The 21,736-nt window shown below is 41.3% G+C and overlaps 2 protein-coding genes across 2 annotated transcripts in view; one reads left to right on the top strand and one right to left on the bottom strand.

Annotated features, from left to right (window-relative positions):
• Window positions 1-3,839: 3,839 nt before the first annotated feature.
• LOC116890181 (gametocyte-specific factor 1-like) lies at window positions 3,840-10,090 on the bottom strand. Its single transcript, XM_032890916.1, has 7 exons — window positions 9,978-10,090; window positions 8,287-8,384; window positions 7,957-8,077; window positions 7,603-7,704; window positions 5,773-5,839; window positions 4,470-4,537; window positions 3,840-3,989 (listed from the first exon to the last, which is right to left on the bottom strand). Exons 2-7 carry the CDS (start codon window positions 8,377-8,379, stop codon window positions 3,976-3,978), a joined length of 465 nt encoding a protein of 154 aa, XP_032746807.1. The 5' UTR covers window positions 8,380-8,384; window positions 9,978-10,090; the 3' UTR covers window positions 3,840-3,975.
• A 5,441-nt stretch (window positions 10,091-15,531) lies between these two features.
• Window positions 15,532-21,736, top strand: part of Nckap1l (NCK associated protein 1 like) — a 51,984-nt gene continuing 45,779 nt past the window's right edge. The window contains exons 1-3 of the mRNA XM_032884225.1: window positions 15,532-15,683; window positions 16,687-16,797; window positions 17,534-17,626. Of these exons, the coding sequence (XP_032740116.1) occupies window positions 15,582-15,683; window positions 16,687-16,797; window positions 17,534-17,626 (306 nt within the window). The 5' untranslated portion in view covers window positions 15,532-15,581. The remainder of the gene's footprint in view (window positions 15,684-16,686; window positions 16,798-17,533; window positions 17,627-21,736) is intronic.

Here is a 21,736-nt window from a genome sequence, read left to right as displayed (position 1 = left end):
TATTGTGAATGGAGAGCCACAAGCTGATAACCTGACTGCAGGCAAGAAACTTTGTAATTAGAAAGTCTTGTCATTATTCCATTGATATAACTTGACTTGGTAGGAGTTTTTGAAAAAAAAAAAGAAACCAGTCACCTAGAGTTTTGAAAGATCAATTGATTGTGATGGAAATATTTAGCCCAGAGTACTGAGCCTTTCTCCCTCTTTTATTTATTTTCACCTCTTGTCTATAAAGGCTCTTCACATTCAGCAGTTTTAACTATGGGCTCAGGATCAGGCCTGTCTTAAAATATCGCACAATTTAATGATAGTAAAGTAGAAACAAAGTTATATAGAGACACGTACTATTTGTTTTGAGAGCATATGGGAATAGCTAGAACATTGGGGGATTTGGGAAGTATTTGAAGTAATTATATGTATTTATTTTTGAATCAAATTTCTTTGTGTAGCCCTGGATTTCCTGGAACTTGTTGTGTAGACCAGGTTGGCTTAGAACTCAGATATCCAATAGCCTTTACTTCCTGAGTACTGGGATTAAAATTGTGTACCCCCATTCCCAACTTGAGGTATGTTAAAACTACCACTGGGCCGGAGAGATGGTTTAGTGGAGAAGAGCTCTTGTTCATGCAGAAAGGCTGGGTATGGTTTCCACATAGCAGCTTACAACAGTCTATAACTTCGTAACCTTCTGACTTCTGTAGTCAGTAGACATTCAAATGCAAGCAAAACACTCCTGCACATAAAATAAGTAAATATAAAAAGGAATTTAAAATTTATTTCTTTTTTCATCTCAGAATAAATACTCCTCACCTATGTAAGTTTGTCTGTGTTTTATTAAAGCTTGACAAAGTCTTATGTTAGAGTCTAACAAATAGTGCAGCAGTGGTGTCATGTGCCTTTAGTCCCAGTACGAGGGAGGTAGAGGCAGGCAGATCTCTAAGTTTGTAGCTCTGGCTGTTTAGGAACTCAGGACATAGATCAGGGCAACCTCGAATTTACATCTTTCTGCCTATTAGGGGATGATTCCATATAGGAAAATATAATAAAGGTCTAAGCTGATCATGATACTTGGCCATATTCTTAGGGAACATTCTTTTGTCTTTACAGGCTGTTTAAAAGTCAAAGTGTATTTTAAGAACTAGAATGTGGGGGTTGGGGATTTAGCTCAGTGGTAGAGCGCTTGCCTAGGAAGCGAAAGGCCCTGGGTTCAGTCCCAAGCTAAAAAAAAAAAACAAAAAAAAAAAAAAAAAAAAAAAAAAAAAAAAAACTAGAATGTGGGGCCAGGTATGGTGGAAGATTCTAGCACTTGAAAGGTGGACACAGAAAGATTAGGAATTGAAGTTCATTCTCAGTTATATAGTGAATTTGAGGCTAGCCTGAGCTACGTGAGATCCTGTGTAGCTGTCCTTTGCTGCTGTGTGGGTTCTTCTTTCTTCCACCCCTTTGACCCCCCCCAACACTACATAGGAGAAAAAAAAGGATAGCGGGGGGGGGGGAAGGAAAGAGATCCTTGAGTAAAGTCAGGGGTCAGAAAGGGGGCGATGTTATCATTAGATTACATCCTGCTGATTGGGGCATCAATTTCTTTGGGGGGGGTAAGTTTGATCTTCTCTGTCAGGATATGTAAATTTCTTCTTGTTTCTTCTTTGTGCATGACTACTTAACAAACCTTAACCAATAGCAACCAACAATCAACCAACAAACCACCACCAACAGATCCCACCCCCTGGGACCCTAGCATTTAGTTACCTCCTGAAAAGTCCCCAGAATTCAAAATGTCACATGAATGCTGCAAAACCTCTCTGCCACTGGCAGAATCACACCTCTCCTAGAGCATGAGGCCAACCAGAGTTAGCGGCGGCAGGTAATCCTAAGAAACCCCATATCCCACACCTGGGATTAAAACAAAAACATATTTTACAATATTCTGTTTTTCAAAGAAACCGAAACTCCAAAATTGTCACTGTAAACCTGTATGTGCATGTATCTGTGATCTATGCATGTATACGCAATCATGTATATATGCACATGTGTGTAGGGATGGGTATGTACATGTGTAGATGCAGGTGAAGGCTAGAGACTAATGTCAGGTATCTTTAGTGTTCTCTACTTATTTTAACTTTTAGGTCACATTTATTTTTATTTATTTATTTATTTATTGTATGTTTTTGTATGGGTGTGTGCATGCCACAATATGTGGATGGATGTTGGAGAAGCACTTTCAGGGTCAGGTCTCTACGTCCTAGAGATTGAATTTAGATAGTGAACCTTGGCAGCAAGCACCTTTACCCACTGAACCATCTTGTTGGCCCCTTTTACTTCAAAGCAGACATTTATTGATTGATTGTGTGTGTGTATGTGTGTGTGTTATGCTTCCTACAGTTTGCTCTTTCCTATGGAGGTTCCAGGGATGGAACTTAGGTTGTCAGGCTTGGTAGCAAGAGCCCTTGCCAGCTGAGCCACATCACCATATGCTTTGACGGTGTCTCTCACTGAACCTGGAGTTTACTGACTTGGCAAGGTTAGCTGGCTAGTGAGATCCAGGAATCCTGTCTCCAGTGCCGGGAGTACAGCTGTGTGCAGCCATGCCTGGCTTTCTTTGTGGGTGCCGCTGTTGCAAACTCAAACCCCAAACCACAACACACTGAAATAGGCAATGAAAATGAAAACGTTTAGGAAATGAAAGCAAACTGGGTACTGCCCAGAATGTTTGTAGTCCCAAGTCCTCACTTGGAAGTGAGGAGGCTCACTTCAGGAGTTCAAGATAAGCTTGGGTAACAAAACAAACAGGACAAAGTGGTAAGCACTTGTAACTCTAATTTTCAGGAAGCCAAGGAAAGAATTTTGAGTTTGCGGCTAGCTTGGATTATGTATTGAGAAACTCAAAAACAAATAAAAATGCTTATGTACATTTAAGAACATTGGTCTTTGTGTGATGTGTGTAGTAGAAACAAAGTTCAGTTTCCTTTTGTTTCTGCCATAATTAGAGATAAAAAGATTATTAGAAAAGACTAGTAAGTTTGTGTAGGGATGAACCCCAAAAAGGCAGTAAATGTTTGGCTATGAGAATATTTTTATAACAGTAAGTCTAACAAGATAACTGTAACACACTAACTCAACAAACTAGAGAAACAAAACTAAAGCCCCCACTCCTTAGTGTCATTATTTTAAAAGGTAAATTCAATGAAGAGATACAGCTTAAAAGAGGTTGATGCTGTCTGCCAACCGGGACTACAGTGGGATCCTATCTCAGTAGAAAGTATGCATCATTTGGTATGTTTTACATATACAGTGCTAGGTTGGTTATGTGGGAAACACACAATTCTGACCTCTCTTGAGATTGGTGGAGTGGTAGAAGGGTGAAAATTGTCTATTTAAATACCATGTTTGAAATCACTAAAAGAGACAGGAAAGGTTTTAGTGTGGCAAAAGAGTTGAATTTCAAAACGCTCGAATGGGTATTTGAAGGCTGAAGGGTGAAGGATGACATTTAAAAAGGAACATAGTGAAAAAAGCAAGGTGTAATCAGACGGGAGCAAACTGAACCGACAGAGTTAGGAAAGTAGGTCTAGGGTTACGTTCCCAACTCAGTTTGTCATAAAAACTATATCGTTTAAAAGCTGGGAAGATTCGTATAGCAGATTGAAGAAGGGTGATTGGAAGATCACACAGTAAGCGACAGTAAGTGTCTATGGGGAATAATCTATGGAATAATTTCACAGCACACAGAATGATTAACTCCCTTTCTAATATTAGGAATAGGCAAATAAGCTTTGTAGCCTTCGGGTAACGCACAAGGATTTGAAAACAAGTAGGAATAAGAAATCAAGTAAGTTTGTCCAAGGAAAATATTCTTTATTTAAATAAAAACATGTTAAGATGACAATGTTAAAAGTTATTTAAAAAGTTAAGATTTCCCTAAGGTTTAAAATGACTTCTGTTCGTCTGCCCGCACTTTAATTGGCAATGTCTCCATCAGTTTTTCTGACCTGCGGGGAGAAAGAAAAAGAGGGAAGTAGTGTCGTTTTCACAGCCTGAGGCATGCCAGCAGCATTTAAAAACAGCCTTTCCCTCAGTCTGACCAGAAGTTCCTAGGACTTTCCCTGTGGGTCAAGGAGGAGCAGAATAATTTTTTCCCCCAGGGCACTGAACCAGAATCATTTGCATATGAGGTAAGGGTGTTATTACTGAGCTGAATCCCCAGACCAAAGTTATTATTATTGTTATTATTATTATTGTTATTTTGACTCGGGATCTTATTCTGTATCCCTGACTGTACTGGAACTCACTATGTAGATCAGGCTGGACTTGAACTCAGAGATCTGCCTGCCTCTGCCTTCTGAGTTTGGGGATTAAAGGTGTGCACTACCACACTCCATAGCTTTAGAAAAAGGGCTTGTCTAAAAATCTTTTCAAGGTTAGAACACAATGTTAATAGTTTGATGTTAACCCAAAAAAGGTTACTTTACCTCTTCCCCAAGACTTGGAGCTGTTAGGATGCTTATCAGACATAGCCTCTTGTAGGTCTCTTGAGTCACTGTAGAGAGAACCACAAAAAAGTTAATAGGGAATCAGTTGATATACCCAGTTCTAGGCAGTCAGGGTTACATTATCCAACATAATCCATATTACTTTAGTAATTAACCTTAGTAGGGTTATAGTAGGAAATCATTTGCTGGCTGTCTTTTGTTTTATATAGTTCCTCTATGCCTTCCATTCTCATGTGATAGGTGACTCCATCAGTGGCCCCTGTGTGTACTCTCCCAGCTTGTTTGGCTAGGGATCCTGAGCTGTTTGTATAGAGATGGTCTCCTTAAGTCTGAGAAGTTGGTCTTTTGTTCTTTACAGAATTATGACTGCTGTATATACAAGGTCTTGATGGAATACAGCCCCAAGTGAACTGTTGAGAAGGAAATTACCCAGAGCCATACACATTGCTTGTGTGTGTGTGTGTGTGTGTGTGTGTGTGTGTGTGTGTGCCTGTATGCTAGAGGTCAGTGTTGTATGTGTCTTCAATTGTTTTCCACTTTTTAAGAGAGAGAGAGAGTGTGTGTGTGTAGGTCAGTGGACAATTTGGGAGTAGTTCAATCTACCATCTGGGTCTGGGGATGAACTTAGGGTGCCAGCCTTGGCAACAAGCACCTTTTAACCCTCTGGAACATCTCACCAGACTTCCACATTATGATGTTACAATGATGGTGATGATGTTGACGACAACAATGATGGTGGTGGTGGTGGTGGTGGTATGAGGTTTCCTACTGAACCTGGAGCTTGCTGATTTGGTTAGACTACTTGGCCAAGTTCTGGGGAACCTCCTTTCTCAGTCCCTGCTTTCTCAGTGCTATGATTATAGGTGCACACCACCATATCTTACTGTTTCTTATTTTTTTTTTTGACCTGGGATCTGAATTCAGGTCCTCATGTTTGTACAGCAAGCATTTACCAGCTGAGCTACACCACCTGATCACAAACCTTTAAGTTAGTGACTGAAGCGTATACATTTTGAGCCTATGGCCTAAAGGCCATCTTCCCTTTAAAAGTCTAACTTTAGGACTGGTGAGGTGGCTGAATGAGCAAAAGTACAAGTGCCAAGCTTTACAACCTGAGTTTGAAACCCGGAATCCACAGAGACACTGGTGACAGCAGGTTGTCCTCTGACCTGCCCACATATGCCTTGGCCACTCTAAACAAGCAAGCAGGCAAGCAAGCAAACATTTAAAAAGTCAAACTTGTTGACTTGAACGATGGTGATGAGCATATAGTTTATCTTACCTTTCACAAACCAGCGTTTTTGGAGCAAAAGTCTCAAGAACAAATGAAGGAAAATGATTCATGTGATCTAAAAAGTAGAGAGCAAGGAAGAAGAAAAACAATTCCTGAGCATTTTCAGGAATTTGTCACAGAGAAGGCTAGCTGTTGCTGGGAAGGGGTTTCTCTGCCAGGAACCACACATGTCCACCCCCTTACATTTAGGGATGAACATACAACTGTTTAACTAGGGGAATATGAATGCAAGCAAATGCATCTTTTCAAATCAGGTACCTTTCCAGTCTCCTTTTGTGTCACCGTCGGAAGCTAAATGTGGAAGGTTGACAGCCACAAGCTGAGACAAGCTTGTATCCTCATTCAATCAGTTATTACTGACTGAATCTGTCTTAGGGTCTTTAATACTATGACAATGAACAAAGCACCTTGGGGAGGAGAGGGTTTATTTCACTTACAGTTCTAGGTAACAGTTGACTAGTGAGGGAAGTCAGGACAGGATCCTGGAGACAGGAACTAAGGAGGGGGCTTGCTGGCTTGCTCAGCCTGCTTCATAGGACACAACCACCAATCCAGGGGTGGAACGGCCACAACGGGCTGGAGCCTCCAACATCAATCATTCATCAAGAACATGACCTCCAAGTTCACCTACACTCTGGTCTTGTGGAGGCATTTTCTCAGTTGAGGTTCTCTCTCAGATTACTCTAGCTTATGTCAAGTTGACACAGAGCTAGTCAGCACAATACTCTTACTGACATTTTAAATTATAACATTAACATAATTTAGAGCTTATATTATGGGGAGAAGTCGTGTTCTAACACGTATATTTAATTATTTTTATTGTTTTGCAGCGCTGGAGTTAGGACCTAGGACCCTGTGCATGCTCGGCAAGGGCTATGCCTCTGGCCACGGCCCTTTCCTATATTCAATATTGATTATAAGGCAGACTTTTATAGATGAGCATTTTAAAGATGTGTTTCAGAAGTAACTTCCTTAATAGCCGGACTTAATTCAGACTGAAAGCTGGTGAGGTCTTTTGTTTTTTTTCAATTAATTGATTTATTTTTGAGACAGGGTTTCCTCTATGTGGTCCTGGTTGTCTTGGAGCTTTCTGTATAGACCAAGGTGGCCTTGAACTCACAGAGATCCTCCTGCCTCTGCTTCTTGAGTGCTGAGATTATAGGTAAGTCACCATGCCTGGCAAGATGGTTTTATATGTGAATTCAGATTTTAGCTAGATTACTTTTTTTTTAAAAAAAGGAATAGCTATTGAATACACTTTTGTTTAAGGAATAATTGATTCTTGAGTAATTGGAAAAGGGGAGAGGGGCTGGGCAGTAACAAAAATACCCCTGCAGCACAAGGCTGTGGGGTACATGGAGGTGCCAGTGGGGGTGTCTCCAGTAGGGGGATGTACTCGTTTGTTTACAGCCAGTTTTTGGTAGTTTCCTAGCGTGTAACTTGCACTGTGTAAATAAGGCACTTCAGATCTGCCAGTGTACGACACTAGGACCTTAGTGTGAGCTGCTGAGTCTGAATTTTCAGTTGCACAGTCTTTACCACACAAATCAGGGTGAGTTGGCCACTTTGGCTGGTCAAGGTTCCTTCCTGGTCAAGGGCTGTGACAATGGCGTGCTGGCCTATAGCTCAGTTAGACTATGTTTTTAACTGGGCCATCCCTCTAGAGGCAGGTGACATCCTTAGACCTAGTGATTTGTAGGGGATGGTTTTTGAGAGCAGAGTGTAAGTACTTATTACTTAGGCTGTGCTTACTATTATCTGCTGGTTCTAAAGCACACACATCTGCTCACAGTTCTGTTTCGTTTCACCCTTGCTTACCCACGTTCCAGACATCAGGGTCAGTAAACTGACTCCCAGCGCTGCAGAGGTTTTCATTTTCTTCAAAGCTTGGCTGAGTAATCTTTTGAAGATTAAGTGGCTCTGAAACAAAATGGAAAGGTCCTTAGTAGAATATAAAAATCCAACTTTTGGGGGTTGGGGATTTGGCTCAGTGGTAGAGCGCTTGCCTAGGAAGCGCAAGGTCCTGGGTTCGGTCCCCAACCCCGGGGGGGAAAAAAAATCCAACTTTTATCTGCTCCATTTGGCTAAGGCTTCGAAAGCACCCCGAGATGTGGGGATGTTGGAAGCCATATAATTTGGTCTTAGCTACCTGTTCTCAAGTGAGGAGCTTACCATCATCGACTGCAGTCCTGTTGATACAGTTGGCCTCGTGTTCCTTCAGCCTTTTGATTGGGACCACATGACAGGCATTGTATTTGCAGTTAGCCATCTTTTTCGCTATCTTTGGATTTTTCTAGAAGGAATAATTCTTGTTAGGTTTCGCCTGTGTTCCATCCTCCACTCATTTCTGAAAACCTCTGAAGCGATATTGTATCTCAACTTTAAGAACAGTTAGTTTCTAACTGTGATCAGAAGCAAAGAGCAAAACCAAAGAACTATCGTTTTATACTCTGAAAAAATTTCCCTCTCTTGTAATTTACAGTTATTGTTGGGGAAACTTACCTTTTTGCATGATGCCAGATGGTACTGTAACCTGCTGGCAGGTATCCTGTGGTTTGGATCATAAGGACAGAGCTCTATAGATTCCAACTCCATTAGTCCTAAAAGGCAGGAATCATAGGTTAGAAAAGGAAAGATTACCACTTAAGATCAGTCTTGACATAGGCCTATTTTCTATTCTTAAAGGCAATGTGGTATTAGGGCTGGAGAGAGATGGCCCAGCAATTAAGATTGGTTTCTGCTCAATCTTGACACCTGGTGTTCAGAAGATCCCAGCACATACATTGGATGACTGACAGATGCCAGTAACATCCACTCCTAGGGATCCCACACCTTCTTCTTACCATCTAGGGACATCCACACTCAAGTGTGTGAGCGCACACATACATACATACATACACACACACACACACACACACACACACACACACACACCCACCCCACTCACAATAGCTTAGCTGGTTAGACCATAGGGGAAAGTCCCTGTTCTTTGTTTTAGGAATTTAACATTATACATACTCGTTCGTTGCTTTAAATAGAGTGCTTTCTTCTCAAATAGACTATTACACAGGCAAGAATTCCTGGAAAAATCACAGACCTGGATATGAGTAAATTCTACATTTGTGTACTAGAGAAAGCAAGACTCTGGAAGCTGCCTCCGTTAGGGTCCATCATTCTCCATTTCTAATTTTTCTAAAACTGAGCTACTAATTGTCAGATAAGTCCGCATAACCGCTGAGAAGAATCAGAAGAACCACAATATAGTGTCTGAGTCTAGGCTACTTATATCTACCTAAGAATACTAGCCTGAAATCTCTAAACTTGCGGATATCAACATATGAAGACTCCTAAAAGTGAGCTGAGAATAAACCATCTCCAAGTTGCTTGCATTTAACTGCCAATAGGAAGCACACTCTCCCCCATGGCTAGCTGTCTTTAGCTATCCAAGCAGACATTCATTTCAAGGACTTCCAAGTTTCCAAGCAACAGCTATAGCTGAGATTTCTGCAAAGCAGTGATGTATAGTTTGGAGGTGGTAGTGCGTGTCAGAAAAGATCAAGTACAGGTGGCACAAGTGATAGGCTTAGAAAAGTGCCCTAGAACAGCCCATTTCAACTTGGCTGTGCACCATTCCTAAGGCATAGACAGAGGGCATGGAGTGAGACTATTAAATGTCAGGTTTCCCCAGGGCATTTTGGTGATTAAATCTAGGGATTTAGACGGAGGTAGTTTTTGGGAACACAAGACAGGGCAGTTCTTTATGCTTTCACTGCATATTAATGAATATATTAGAATCATGGATACTTACAATGCATTGAATTGACTTTCTGGAAAAACTAAAGCTTGTAAAACCTACTGTTATAAATGATTATTTTTAGATTCAAAAACAATAATGGAAAAGGTGTTTTAATATTCGTATATAGTTTTCAGAAAATCTGTTATTTCAGCCAATGGCCTAGGAAAGCATGGATTTTTGGCTACACCTATAAGTCTGATTTTAATAAGCCAAGTAAATAAACCAAATAAAAAAGATTGTTGGAGGATACAGTGACAATAAGTGATATTGGTTTGTTCATTAATCAACAACTACTTTTTTCATGGAGGGAGGCCATGACTCACTAGAGGCCATTTGATCTACTATGTTAGAATCCCTTCATCATACTAAAACCTAGCATAAGGATGGTGAGATTTACCTTATTGTCGAAGCACTGTGTCAACACAGAAGTTTAAGAAGACACAGAGCACAGCACCCTCCAGTTAACAAAGGGAATCAGCTTGCTGTCCAAGCTTTCTGTTCAGTCTCTCTCCTGTCACCATGGGTGCCACCTTTCTCAGAAGTTTGGAAAGTTTTGATGTCATAGTAAAGTCTCAGAGAACTGATTCTCATTCTGGCTGCATGTGGGAATCACCAGGAAGTTTTAAAGTGACAGATCCTTTAGTTCTACTCCAGAACTATTGGGTCAGAATCTTTGGGATGCAGGCTGGCTGAGTATGCCTTTAAGAGTTTCTCCGGAGATTCTGGTTGGTAGTTACCAGGTTACTAAGTTACCACCACCATTACTAGGCTTTGCTCTTGGGTAATTAAATGTTTTTTAGAATGGTTCTTCAAGTTCACAGAAGGAACTACAGCACAGTCTTCTCAGTAAATCCCTAAAGGCAACCGATTGCCACAAAAAGCCCCACCTTTCAGTCTGCTCCTTTTCTTTATGGGGAACCAAATACAGAATTCCATAGAGAGTGATAGGATGAGCTCACTACATATTCAAAAATAAAAAGTTTAGTTTATTTTTGGTATACCATATCCAATATACCAGGCCCTGAGCTAAATAATAATAACTCATTTAACCACTTCCATAGCTGTATAAGGAATTATCATTTAATAGATGAGGAAAACCAACTCATTGAGGGCAGCTTAAAAGGCTTGCACATATCTTAGCAGCCTTATTAATATTGTTGAGGTAACACATGTAGAACACTGAGAGATCTGAAATGTAGCAAGCAGCTAGGTTACCACTTTACATAAATTAATCAATGTAATGCAGCTGTCCTGTGAGATACAAATTACTTTCAACACAGTACCATTTAAACTGGATCAGCTGGTTAACTGGTAGAGTTGAGATCAAATTCAAGCTACCTGGGTCCAGAACCTGGGCTCTTAGACTTTAATAGTTTGATTCTGACTGGTATCAAAGTGTAGGTTTCCCCCATACCAGCGGTAGCTGGTGTTGCCAGGCTCCAGCAATATTTCACTGAAGGCGGGGAGGGAATATAACATGAAATGGGGCTCCTTTCTCCCACCACCACCCAGGATTTTGGGCTCATGTGAAAACTCTGATGTGGAAAAAATGGGATTAATAGACAGTAGAGAAAAGGCTGTGGGAAGATGCAAAGACATCTCTGACTTAGCACTTCCCTGGGATCTTTACTTTCTGCCTTGAAGGAAAGTTGAAAGTTTATTTAGGTAGAGGGCTCAGGCTTGGTTGGAATATAAGATTTATCTTTTTTTTTTTCTTTTTTTCCGGAGCTGGGGACCGAACCCAGGGTCTTGCGCTTGCTAGGCAAGCGCTCTACCACTGAGCCAAATCCCCAACAAGATTTATCTTAATGCTAAAATTTATTCCAACATCTAAGGTTCAAAAATCATTAATGTTCTCTTGAGGAAATTCTATCTGGTTCTCCCTACCAGCCCCATTCTCCCAGAAATAAGACTCAGACTCAAAATAGATTTACAGATACCTTGGCCATATATCTAGACTCTTTTCTAACTAGATCATAACTAAAATAACCCATTAATTTTAACCGATAATCTGCCATGTAGCTGGTTACCTGTGCTCAGGAACTATGCGGGCGTCCGTCTTCTCGTATCTTCTTGGTTGGATCTTCCCACACCTGGCTCTATCCCAAAATTTTATCTCCTCTCAGATGTCCCACCTTCCATTTCCTGCCTAAGCCATAGGCTAGTCTTTTTGATTGACAGGTGATACATCCATACAATACATAAGCTATTCTCCCTACATTTTCTTGCTGATTAATCTGACTCTTCATCATGGGGCTTATTTTTTTTTTTTGTCAATTTGCTCTTAGTAATTCAGTAAGTTATTAGTATTATATCTTTGATTTTTCAAAACAGGTTCCCATGAGCTTCTGATTCTTCTGCTTTTACCGCCTGAATACTGGTATTGAAAGGACAACATAAACCCCATTTGTCTCCATTTAAGGACCAGGTCTGACTTTGAAAAAAGGCTGTAAGGCACCAGCTCCAGGAACAGACCATAAGTCCTAGAAACTAGTCCATAAGAAATCAGCTCTAGGAACAGACTTTAAAGTCCAGAGTAAGATCATAAAACTCCCTCCCAAAGAACAGCCTGGGGATAACCACAAAAATGGGGAAATATCTTATCTCAGAATGAGCCATCTGTGCTGGGCGGTCCTATCTCATTCTACGAGTAATCATTCATGACATAAGAGTGCAGACCACTGAGCACCTGTGACCCCCTAGCACCCATCAGTGAAATTTTAGATTACCTAACCCTTCTAGAGTTTCCCTCAGTTCCTTAAAAGCAGACCTGCGAGCCTTCTCTGGGGTTGCCATTTTGGAGAATGGTTGACCCCCCACATGGTGGATGTTTCTGCAAAGTAAACACTCTTTGTCTTTTTTTTGTTGTTGTTGTTCTTTTTTTTCCCCGGAGCTGGGGACTGAACCCAGGGCTTTGCGCTTCCTAGGCAACTCTTTGTCTTTTGAAGTGGAAACCTATAGTTTCTTTGGAAAGTTAGTTACTTCAAATGATGCTTTGCTGGAGCACACAGGTGAAAGGGCGTCTTGCTAAAGCAGACACAGGAAAAAATGTTTTCCTGAGGCAGACACAAGTGAAAGGATGTTTTGAGATAGCAAACACGTGAAAGGACCTGTGATGAAGGAATATAAATATCACCCCACAGCACTGAGCATTGGTTTGGTTTGCTCCGTCTCCGTAGTTTTCACTAACAACCGGCATGTATTGGTTCACCTTACATAGCATTGTTGAGCTCAACTTGCGATAAGGACACTGTTGAGAGAAACTCGCCCATAACTGCCCCTGAAGTGCCTGTAAGCAGCTTTCCACTTCTGTGGCCTCACTTCAGGCTGGTTGGCGACACCGGCGGCTTCTTCAGGATTGAACTACAGCTGCTGGTTCATGCCTGGTGTCTGCCTGCCTAGGACTGGTCTGCAGCTGCTGAGTTGTATTTTGTGTTTGCTATGGGACTGAATTGCTGCCCAAGAAGATGAAGTTTACCACCAAAAAGCTATTGCCGAACAAGTCCACTTCCCCCATATTCTAATAACTTTTCTCTTCCACCATCTCTGCTGGGTGGTAGGCTAAAGGAAAGGTTGAAGTAGGCTGCAAAAAATTATGCCTGCAGTCTTTGCATACTATCTGAGTTTGAGGGTCCTCCTTCACAGTGTGCACCACCATGCCTGGTTTTATGTGGTGCTGGGGATCAAGTCTAGGACTTCATACATGTTGGTCCAGCATTCTGTCAACCAAGCCATAGCCCTAGCCCTCAATAAGTTATTATGATCAGTATATTTGCTGAGTGGTTGCTGTATTCAAGAGGGGTGGTTGTAGATGGGTATTTCTCAGATGTGTTCCCTGGGACATTTGCACCAAGACCTCCTTGGATACCTAGAAATTCAGGTACTACTATAGGTTATCAACCCATATCTTGGAGAGTAGGAACTGACCTTAATTCGTTGTGTAATAGCTTCCTCTGAGATTTTTTTTCTTTCTTTTTTTTTTTTTTTTTTACATTCCGCCCTGTAGGGAAGCTCTTTAACCAGGAAGATAAACAACTGAAAAGAGCTTTGGGAAGTCCCCGAAACTGACTAGATTCACTAGGCCCCTCTCTTCCAGAATAAGCAATAAAAACTGAGCGTGCTTCTCAGAAGAGAGTGCCGAGTTGCCAAGAAAGACTCTGATACTACTGTCTGGAAGAAGCAGAAACTGGCTGAATTGCCTGGAAGATGTTTAGACCACCTGAAGCACCTGGAAAGAACACTCTCCAACCAGTTGCGCTGCCCGCAGGCTGTGCAGTATTCTCCAGATTCCCATCTTCATCAGCTGTCATCCATGCTTGGACGGACTTTGGTGAAGCAGCTGTCCTTGAGTCATTTCTTGTATTTTTATAAGTAACCCCTCATTCATACTCCTGTAAATAACCCTAATAAAGCTCATTGTTCATTGGACTTTGGTGGAATCTGTACCTTGGTAGGTCGTGGGTTCCCTATATTGAAGAAGAGTAGACATGTGTTAACAACACTGTTTTGTTGTTTGCTTTTTTTTTTTTTTTTAGCATCTTTTTTACCATTGTTAAATAGGATTATTTTTAGACTTGAGGGCACATTGGAGTCACCTAGAGAACTTGTTGTAGGACAGTGTGTGTGTTGGGGCTGGAGAGATGGCTCAGGGTTGAGTACTTGATGCTCTTCTTGAGAACCTAAGCTAGGTTCCAGCACCACCCACCTTAACTCCAGGGTATCTGTTACTGTTTTCTGGTGCTCCCTTGTCCCATGTTTGAGTGTACACACACACACACACACACACACACACACACACACACACACACACACACACACCTCCCTTAAAAACAACAAACAAAACTAAAGCATGCCTGCTCTGCCTTGAGATTTTGGGTAGGGGATTGGAGAGATGGCTCAATGGTTAAGAGCTCTGGTCACTCTTCCAGAGGTCCTGAGTTCAATTCCAAGCAACCACATGGTGGCTCACAACCATCTATAATTTATCTATAATTCTGACATGCAGGTATACATGCAGATAGAGCACTCAGACAGATTTTGTGTTCAGAAGGTCTAGAGTGAAGTCAAAGAATTTGCACGTCTAGTAAGTTTCTTTTTAAAACATTTTGTTTTATTGTTGTAGTATCTAACAAGTTTCCAAGTACTAGTGCTTCTGTTGGGTCATGCTCACAGATCGATACGTTCAATACTACTAAGGATATCAATATTAGATATCATACCTGTCATTAGGAAGTAGAAATGATATGGATGGGGGAGAGAGAAGGCATATGCTTAAAAATGTAACAAGGAAGGTAATCCCAGCATTCTGGAGGTAAAAGTAGGAGATCAGAGGTTCAAGTTTATCCCCAACTACATAAGGAGATCAAGTATAGCCTGGGGTTTACAAGACTCTTTTTCAACCCTCACAACCGTGTGTGTGTGTGTGTGTGTGTGTGTGTGTGTAATAAATATACACATATATACACATAAATATGTTTACATTTTATGTTTATACATAAAATAGAGTGAATATGTCACTGAATGGGATAGTTAGAAAGAGATGAGGGTTCTAAAGGATGCTGGGGCCCAAGGGTCAGTAGAGAATAACAGATATTCTTGATTGGTATATAAAGGAAAGTGTAGAGGTCGGGGGCGGGGCTGGTAGTAGATATTCGTTTGTTGTGTGCTTTGTCTGGGACATTTGGGGAGGGGGAAGGCCAGAACGGTTGGTGCTGCATTGTGAGGAGGCTTGAAAGCCTGCTCCTTTCCTCGGCTTCCGCCCACTTCTTACCAAAGTACTGTACAACCAGAAAGAGGAAGTCTCCTCTGCTGAGGGTGCAAGAGGAAGCACAAGAGGGCTCTGAAGGCCTGTGAGCCCTCAGCCAATAACAGAAGCAACCGGAAGCCTGGTGCACCAACCAGGCTGGGCCCTTCTACACAGAGGGTGTTGTCAGCCAGGCTGAGAATATTTGGGGCAATTGGGTCTTGCTATCCGGATGGTCTTTTTTTCTCGGTGGCCATCATGTCTTTGACCTCTGCTTACCAGCATAAGTTAGCAGAAAAGCTCACGATCCTGAATGACCGGGGTCAAGGAGTTCTCATTCGCATGTACAACATCAAGAAGGTAAGCAAGAAGGTCATTCTAGCGAGTGAGTCATGGCAGGAGCCTGGAGGCCTACGGGCCCAATAGTCAAGCCCCGTCTTTTCTCCATTGCTTGAGGTGGCTTTCAGCGACTTTGACGGTATAGTTCTCAGTGTTGGGAGATAGTGGGAGGCTTCCTTTTAAGGCTTGTCCTTCTAGGTATGATTCTTGCCTTTTCTAGAACATTGTCTCTCCCCTATGACTGAGGGTGGGGTGGAAATAAGAATGTGTCGTGAATGATTTGATTAAGGGTTGGGAGTCTAGAATTTTGGGTTTATTTATTGCCAATTCCTCTAGTTTTTGAGCTTTCAAGTTGTGTTTCTGGCAAAAACCCTGTGTGTGTGTGTGTGTGTGTGTGTGTGTGTGTGTGTGTGTGTGATTATTTCCTTAAAAGGGGGAAAATTTAAGGAAGTGGTGTTTTCTAAGTTACTTTGGGGCTGTGAATGCTGTGTGTGTGTGTTCAGGAGAGTTAACTATGAAAGTGGGCAAAGGTAATGCCAAGAGTGAGCCAGGGACTGGGCAAATCTGTAGGAAGCAGGATAAAGGTGGGTAATCGTGAGACTTTCCAGGAAGAAAAAGAAGGGACTCAAGGAGGGGACTTTCGTGTGTTTTGTAGTAAAGCCCCAGGGATATGGTTTCTGTCATGTCGTTTGTAAAGTCTCCTGGGACCTGAGCTTTATATAAAGTCCAGCTTGTGATCAGCCACTTTTCTCACTATTTCCGGTTTCAGAGGAGGGGTGGGGAAGCAGCTTCCTCTCTGTGTCAGAGCCAAGCCTCTGTTAAGACAAGATGCCAGGTGGTTAGCTCTTAGGAATGCTGGTTCACAGTCTGGAATGAACTTGTTTCTCACCTACCCTCGTGCTTTTATAATAAAATCTCAGACTGCCATTTCCAAGAGAGATAGTGGGAGTGAATGATGCAGCCAAACGCATGTATTTAAATGGAGAAATAGTACAGTGGTTTAATTTTATCTTTGTCTGTGTAGACCTGTTCAGATCCAAAATCCAAGCCACCTTTCTTACTGGAAAAGTCCATGGAATCATGTCTCAAGTACATCAACAAGAAGTTTCCCAACATAGATGTCCGAAACAGCACGGTGAGAACTGGGACTCATCTCCCTCGCCCCCCTTTCTGTAACATTATTCTTCCATGGCAGATTATTGTAGACTCTTCATTCTGTCTTGTCTTTAAGTGTAGCCATCTCTAGTTTCCAAGGCTCAGACTCCGGGCTTCAGGTACTGAGGATTATAAGCTCTAATGGGAGTCTCCCATGGTGAGCTGGGGCACAGTCTTGCCAGCCAGGTTCATGAAGACACTGGTACTCATAGAGAAGCACACCTTTCACTGTAGCTCTTGATCTACACCGTGTTTCTTTACTGCTGGATGCTTTGTATCCACTGGGCATATCCTGTACTTTTGTATGTAACATAGTACTCCTGTACTGTGTTATCCTTAGATTTCTCTTATTCTACTCATAGTATCTTTATACTCTGCTTCTTTTCCTATTGATTTATATAGCAAATGTCTTTACTGAAATGAAACTGAAAACCTCCTTTCAGCCAGCCTTCAGCTTGTAGTCAGAATCACATGTGGCCATCCCATCCAGATAGACAATTTAGAGACTTGAGAATTCTGGTGAGCTATTGATCCCTTCCCAACATGTTCAACCCTTAAAGAATGACTGGGTATTTAAATTTTCAATTCTAATGATTGGCTAGAGAGATGGCTCAGTGGTTAAGAATGATAGCGTATTACTCCTAGTTTTTAGTTACTTGGATCAAATTGCTTTTTTTTTTTAAAAACATATCTTGTTTGATTTGTGTTTCTTTCAGCAACATTTAGGACCAGTGCATCGTGAAAAAGCTGAGATAATTAGATTTCTCACTAACTACTACCAGTCATTTGTGGATGTCATGGAATTTCGGGTGAGTCCTCTATAGCCAGTGTTAACATGGGCTTCAGAAGTTGACCCTTTTTAGTAGGTGTTCATTTATGTTGCTTATTGTGGGTTCTTGAAAGAAAAGGAGAAAAGCACTAGTATTCAATAATGTGTAAGTTGTATTGTTAATGAACTATATATGAAATACCCTATTTACCATATTACTTCAAGAAATATGTAAGGTGGACACGATCAGGGGCATAAATCTACAGTCTCAGCACCTAGGAGGTAGAGGCAAGGGAATCAGAAGTTCAAAGTCAGCTTCAGCTACATCTTGAGTTCTAGGTTAGCCTGGGTTACACAGAGTCCTGTTTCAAAAACAATAAATGAAACAAAATATAAACTTATATCAAGTAGTATCAATATAGCCACACTAAGCATTTAGAATATTATACATCACATACCCAAATTAAATATATTTGGTGATGGATTATGGCTGGGTTCAGTTTACTGAGTCATAGTCTTCTCAATTTCTTTTTAAAAAGTGTATTTATGTATGTGTGCTGTGTGTGCACTTGCAGGCATGTGAAGATTGTAGGATAACTTTTGGAGGTTGGTTCTCTCCATGCAGGTCCTGTTATTTCTGCAGCTCTGCTTTGTAAGCCAAGCTAGCTGGCTCATGAACGTTCCATGGGGTCTGCTATCTCTGCCTTCCATCTTGCCGTTGGAGTTCTGGGATTACAGATGTGTGCCACTACATCTGTGGGTTCAGGGGATAGAGCTTGGACCATCAGACTTGTGAGGCTAATGCGTTTACCCACAGGTGTAAATGGTGTGTATGGTACGTGTGCTCGTGAGCGTGAATGTGTAGGATGATGTCATGCAGCAAGGCAGGTCCAGGATAAGGCGAAGCCTATCATTTGGTGGGGTGGGGAGTCTAGGAGAGAGAGGAGGGGAGAGAGAGAGAGAGAGAGGGAGGGAGAGAGAGAGAGAGAGAGAGAGAGAGAGAGAGAGAGAGAGAGAGAGAGAGAGGGGGGGGGGAGGGAGGAGAAAGGGAGGAGGAGGAGGGAGAGGAGGAGGAAGAGGAGGAAGAAGAAGAGGAGGAGGGGGAGGAGGAGGAGGAGGAGGAGGAGCAGCAGCAGCAGCAGCAGCAGCAGCAGCAGCAGCAGCAGCGGGAGAATCAAGATGGAGATGGGGAAGGATGTCCCAGATCCAGGTGGTCTTGAATTGCTAAGGTAGCTGGGATGGATTTCTGTAGGCAAATTTATCTTATCTAGGTGGGCGGTTTATATCCTTATCAATTGGTTGTAAGTTTATTGTGTGGATGTATTGTGGATTGAGAATTTAACATGTAAATCTGTTTGTTGGGTTACTGTTTGTTGAGTCTTGATTTTACTGGATGGGTGGAACCAGAGAGTTCGAGGCTATACTAATCTGAGATGAACTAGTGAGAGGCAGGGTATTTGTGGGAACCGGTTCTACCACTTTAAAAAAAATTTTTTTTTCCATAACATGAGTGTGTATGAGTCACGGCATGTGCATGGAGGTCAGAGAACAAACTTCAGACTCGGTTTTCTGTTTCCACCTTGTTGAACTGTTTCCCTGGTCTCCTTTTCAGTTTTCATTGTAGTGTACATGCCATAACATTTACTATCTTAACCATTTTAAGTATATGGTTCAGTGATATTAAATGAATTCATGATGTAGCCCTGTCTTTTCATGTTGTAAAATTGACCTTTTCTACCCTTTAAACAACAATTTCTCATTTTTCTTGTCCCTGTGACCTTGATGACAACCATTCTATTTCCAATTTTATGATTTTTAAGTATGCTGTTTTGTGCAAGTGGTACCTTTTGTATTTTTGTGATTGGCCTGTAGGATATGCTAAGGTTCATCCATGTGTTCGAACATTGGAGAATTTCCTCCTTTTGAGACTGAACAATATTCCATTCTGTGGTTATACTCCATTTTGCTTCCCTATTTTTCCGTCAGTGAATACTTGGGTTGTCTCCATGTTTTAGCCGTTGTGACTAATGCAATGATTTGGGTGTTCAACTGCCTTTCAGACCTTGACTTTAATTCTTTTTTTATATATGCATAAGTGGAACTGTTAGACTATGGGTAATTCTTTTTTAAAAAATGATTTATTATTGTCATGTGTGTATGGTGTGTGTGAATGTGAATGTGCATGTGTCACGTCTTGTGCATAGAGTCAGAGGACAACTTCAGGAGTTGGTTACTATCCTGTCTTTTTATTCTTCTTTTTTTCTGTAGTGGTGGTACCATTGAATTGACTACAAATAGTACACAAGGGATACAATCTATCAATATTTTGATATTCTGACTAATAACTGTTGTTTCTGTTTTTCGGATAGTGAGTATCGAACTTAAGGTCTCATAAATACCATGCAAAGCTCTACCACTCAGCTATACTTTTGCCTTATTGTTATTTTAATTTATGTTGTGTTAATTGGAATCTTTTATTTTTTTATTGAACATTTATATATCATTTTGGAGAAATATCTCCTTCAACTTTTTTGTACATTTCAAACCAGTTTTGTTTATTTGTTTATTTTGTTGTTGTTGTTGAGTGTTAGGAGGTTTCTACCCCCCCTTTGCAGTAGTATTTCCTCCCATATTTTATTATAAATATAGTAAAAATTTCCAAATGTAAATATGGCCTGGTGGTACACACCCTTAATCCCTTGAGAGGCAGGGGTAGAGGCAGAGGCAGACAGGTCTCTGAGTTTGAGGCCAGCCTGGTCTACATAGTGGGGAACCCATGTGAACTGCGCATTCACACCACAGAAAGTAAAATAGCACTGGTTGCTCATCTCTGGTTTGAAAATTTGAACTCTGGAATACTCTAAAATCTGAAACTTCTCGAGGTTTGATGTGACTGCTGCAAGTCTGACCTATGTGACCAGTTACAGTCAAAGTACAAAACAACCAAAAAAACTGCATAAAATTATCTTTAGGCCATGCACTAGTTACTTTTCTGTTGCATGAGAAGACACCATGACTGTGAGGGGGGGGATGTTGTATAGAAGATACTCTTCTAGAGGGAGAATTCTCTAGAACAAAGGAGGTGTGGCATTGCCGGGAGAAGCAGGAAATCATGTCTTTAATGATAGTCTCATTTAAACCCACACACACTATGTACACGAGATGTTTATGAAACATACATGAATCTTGTGTTTAGATTTGGTTTCCATCCCCCAAGATATTTTATATATACATGTAAACATTTTGAAATTTGACCTATCTCAGGCATGAGACACTTGAGGTCCTAAGCATTTTGGTTCAGGGATTGTCAACTTGCATAATAAGTGCTGTTTTTTTCCCCCCATACTCCTAATTGTCAATACTTGGCCATATTGCTTGTCACTCACTTTCCCTCCAAACCATTTTTCTTATTTGCAGACATCATGACATTTCTTTCCCAAAATATTTTAGTATGCATCTGTTAAGGACAGGAATATTTTCTTATGCAATCCTAGTATAATTATAGTACTGAAGAAATGTAGTATCCTATGATATTATTGGCTAATACAGAGCCCACATTTGCATTTTTGTTATAGTAATTCTTGCCCTTGTGTTTCATGACCTGACCTTTTGAAGATTCCAGGAAAGTTGTTCAAAATATGTCTCAGTTTGGATTTGTCTTGTTCAAAGCTTTTGGTAGCTATAATGCATAAGTGATATTTTATTTGGATTTTTTTTTTATTAACTTGAGTATTTCTTATGTACATTTCGAGTGTTATTCCCTTTCCCGTTTCCAGGCAAACATCCCCTTCCCTCCCCCCTTCCTTATGGGTGTTCCCCTCCCCACCCTCCCCATTGCCGCCCTCCCCGACAGTCTAGTTCACTGGGGTTCAGTCTTAGCAGGACCCAGGGCTTCCCTTCCACTGGTGCTCTTACTAGGATATTCATTGCTACCCTACGAGGTCAGAGTCCAGGGTCAGTCCATGTATAGTCTTTAGGTAGTGGCTTAGTCCCTGGAAGCTCTGGTTGCTTGGCATTGTTGTACATATGGGGTCTCAAGCCCCTTCAAGCTCTTCAGTTCATTCTCTGATTCCTCCAACAGGGGTCCCGTTCTCAGTTCAGTGGTTTGCTGCTGGCATTCGCCTCTGTATTTGCTGTATTCTGGCTGTGT

This window comes from Rattus rattus, chromosome 1, assembly GCF_011064425.1.
Source record: "Rattus rattus isolate New Zealand chromosome 1, Rrattus_CSIRO_v1, whole genome shotgun sequence".
Lineage (NCBI taxonomy): Eukaryota > Metazoa > Chordata > Mammalia > Rodentia > Muridae > Rattus > Rattus rattus.
The sequence above is the reverse complement of the archived record's forward strand: the minus strand, read 5'-3'. Positions and strand labels throughout refer to the sequence as shown.